Source organism: Galeopterus variegatus, unplaced genomic scaffold, assembly GCF_000696425.1.
Source record: "Galeopterus variegatus unplaced genomic scaffold, G_variegatus-3.0.2 Scaffold5556, whole genome shotgun sequence".
Taxonomy (NCBI): domain Eukaryota; kingdom Metazoa; phylum Chordata; class Mammalia; order Dermoptera; family Cynocephalidae; genus Galeopterus; species Galeopterus variegatus.
The window spans coordinates 41,889-44,940 of record NW_007731667.1 but is presented as its reverse complement, the minus strand read 5'-3'; the positions used below and the strand labels follow the sequence as shown (position 1 = coordinate 44,940).

The following is a 3,052-nucleotide window of genomic DNA, read 5'->3' as shown; positions in this document are numbered from 1 at the left end:
AACCCTCGGTGGGAGCGCCGCTGCGCTCCCAAGCGGTGCACTGTAGCAGTGCGCCACCTGGCTGGCCCCAAGGACCCCGCTTTAAATATGTGTTCTCATATTCTCTAGCTGTATGACCATGGACAGGTTGGTAAGTTTCTTTAAGCTTCAGTTTTCTCATTTATACAGTGGGTCATTCCTATCCCCTCCCCCCCCAAATTTTAGGAGAATTAAATGGGATATTAGTGCATGATATTTATAGATATTTGACAATATCAGTGTCAGTTCCACTTCTTGGGCTGGAATCTTGTCACAACTCGGGTGGGGAATTACTTTTTTCTTATCTCCATGCTCTCTGAACTTATATGTAGAAGCCCTTCAACTTAGTACATACCTGATAAATATTTGTTAAACTAAATTCCAAAGGTATAAGAAAGACTGAATTCTGAAACAAAAAAATTGTATTCTACTGGACCTTTGGCAGCACAATATTGTTTATGACCATACAATTGAAAATAATTGAGCTATTTTTCGTACTTTATGCCCTCAATCAAGTCAGGTGGGTCCCTTCAGGGCTGCCACCTGTTTTATAACGGACCCCAAAATCTTACACAATATGGGTTAACAAAAAGGCCTTATGGAGGAAAGGGAAAGCTCACAGAGCTTTCTGGTCAGAAAGACAAACATTCATGAGGACCCTCATTTTGCATCATCCATAGAAAAGCATTTCAAAGGCAGGAGTTTAGCTTAATGGAAAGCTACCTTGTCCTTATTTTTCTCATTTAGCTTTGGGTCAGACTGGCCACGGGGCTTAGATGGGCATTTGGATGGGCATAGAAAATCAAGTCCAAGCTCCCCTGCACTACCTCTGCAGAGCCTTTGGAAGGACCTGGCCCTGCTTACTTTGACTACATGATCTCTCACTGCTCTGTAACGGTTGGTCACCTCCTCAACTTTTGTCTTTTACCTCCTTATCTGCTCCCCCCCCTTTTCTTTAAGATCCTGTTCAAATACATCTTCAAGGAATCCTCTCTGGATATGTACCAGGATAATTAATCTAGTCACAGCCATCACTATGCCATCTGTGCTCCCTGTTACAGTTCTTGTCCTTCTGCATTGTCATTATCTCCTACCAACTTTCAGTTCCCTGATCATGGGGATGGTGTCTTTAATCAATCTTTTATTCAGTTATTCATTCGGTCACATCTACCCAGTGTGTGTTATGTGCAGGGACTGCGCTAGGTGCTGGGGATGCAAATGGCGAGTAAAAGCAGCGTCATCCCTGTCCCCACAGAGCTCACTGTCTAGTTGGAGAGACACATAACCAAATACCAAAACAGGGCTACAAGTGTGATTGTTGTTATGAATGGGGGGCATATGGTGCTATGATAACCAACACCAAGGGGAGTTGACCTGGCAAGGTCAGGGAAGGCTTCCTGGAGGAAGTGCAGTTTGAGCTATACGGCACTGGAACACAGTCTATCTGGCTCCAAGCCCACACTGTCATCAATATATCTGCTCTGAGTGTTCGTGCCGCAGGCTTGGCTCAACTAATGAGAGCAGGTGAAAGACAGTGAAATCAGTTATATCATTTTACGTTGTTATAGCTTAATTCCTTTAGAACTACAACATGATACTTTTCAATTTTGAAGGATTAATAAGCAGAGGAAAACTAATAAGAATAAGTCCTCAATATGCTGTTTCCATTTATTAATACAAATCTTAAATTTTTCTCAGTTGTGAATCTCTCAACTGAAAGTCACCAGAGCAAATTATTGTAGCCTACTTCTGTTCCCCATAGTGTCCTCACCTCCCCCAACACACACATACACATTCACACACATACACACAGAGTTGGATTTATAATCATGTAGCACTTGTAGGCTAATACTGAAAAGGCTTCAGGGCCCATGGCCTAGGGGATTCATGGGCAGAGAGGAAAGAGGACACTTCAGTGGTTCCAGAATTCTCCTGGCTAGCGGTTGCCCTTCTCGTCCACATGTGTACAGAGCTGGCCAGGCTCTTCAGTTTGCAAAAGAAATAGAAGGCCTTGTCCCTGCTCTGAAGCAGCTTGCTTCCTTGTTAGAAGATGAGACACAGATGAAGAAAATATTTGGGGAAGCCATTCGAGACCCAGTATAATGAAGGGCTAAGATTGTTGGGGAAGGGGAGGTAGGCCTTCGTAGAGAAAGAGGGCCCAATATCAGGAAAACTGCAAGAAACCAGTGGGCTTGAGTCATGCCTTGAAAGAAGGATTGGATTAGAAAAAAAGAAAAGGGAACTACTAGCGTATTTTGTATGCCTATTACATTTCAGGCACTATGTTAGGCAATGTGTTATCTTATTTTGGTCTCATTACAGTCTTGCAAACCATATCTGCGTATTCAGGTTTTTATGCAAAGAACTGAAGCTTGGAGAAGTTAATATTCCCTTAGTTATTAAATATTGTTTACATTGCACAACTTATATTTTAGCCCTTTATATTTTTATACTTTATTTTTAGAGAAGTACACCAAGTTAATCATGATTGAAGACAATAAGGAGAACAAAGACCATTCCTTAGAAAGGGGAAGAGCAACTCTCATTTTTTCCTTAAAGAATGAAGTTGGAGGACTTATAAAAGCACTGAAAATCTTCCAGGTAAGCACTCTCCATATTTATGCAAAAACTCTTCTAAAAATGAATCTCTAAAATTATACATAAAACATAAATTATTGTAAATTCTTCAAAGGTAGGCTACAGAAATTTTTTAAGAATGTGAATTTCTAAAATATCGCTCAATTCTAATAAATGGGCAAGAGATACAAACGTCTTATGGAAGAGCAGATACAAATAGCTAATAAAGAAATCTTTAGAGCATGGTGCTGATAACAACACCAAGGTCAAGGGTTCGGATCCCCATACTGGCCAGCTGCCAAAAAAAAAAAGAAATGTGGGGGAGGAGATTGACATCATAGATTTCAGAAAAGCAAATTTCAATTTAATTTTAATTAAACGAAATATTAAGATTTTAATTATATTTATGGGCCGGCCCGGTGGCGCACTGGATAAGTGCGCCGCTTGGGAAGCGCGG

At 40.9% G+C, this 3,052-nt stretch overlaps 1 protein-coding gene across 1 annotated transcript in view; it reads left to right on the top strand.

Annotated features, from left to right (window-relative positions):
- Positions 1-2,502: 2,502 nt before the first annotated feature.
- The window catches only part of TPH1 (tryptophan hydroxylase 1), a 17,733-nt gene continuing 17,183 nt past the window's right edge, over positions 2,503-3,052 (top strand). The window contains exon 1 of the mRNA XM_008589621.1: positions 2,503-2,619. Within this exon, the coding sequence (XP_008587843.1) occupies positions 2,503-2,619 (117 nt within the window). The remainder of the gene's footprint in view (positions 2,620-3,052) is intronic.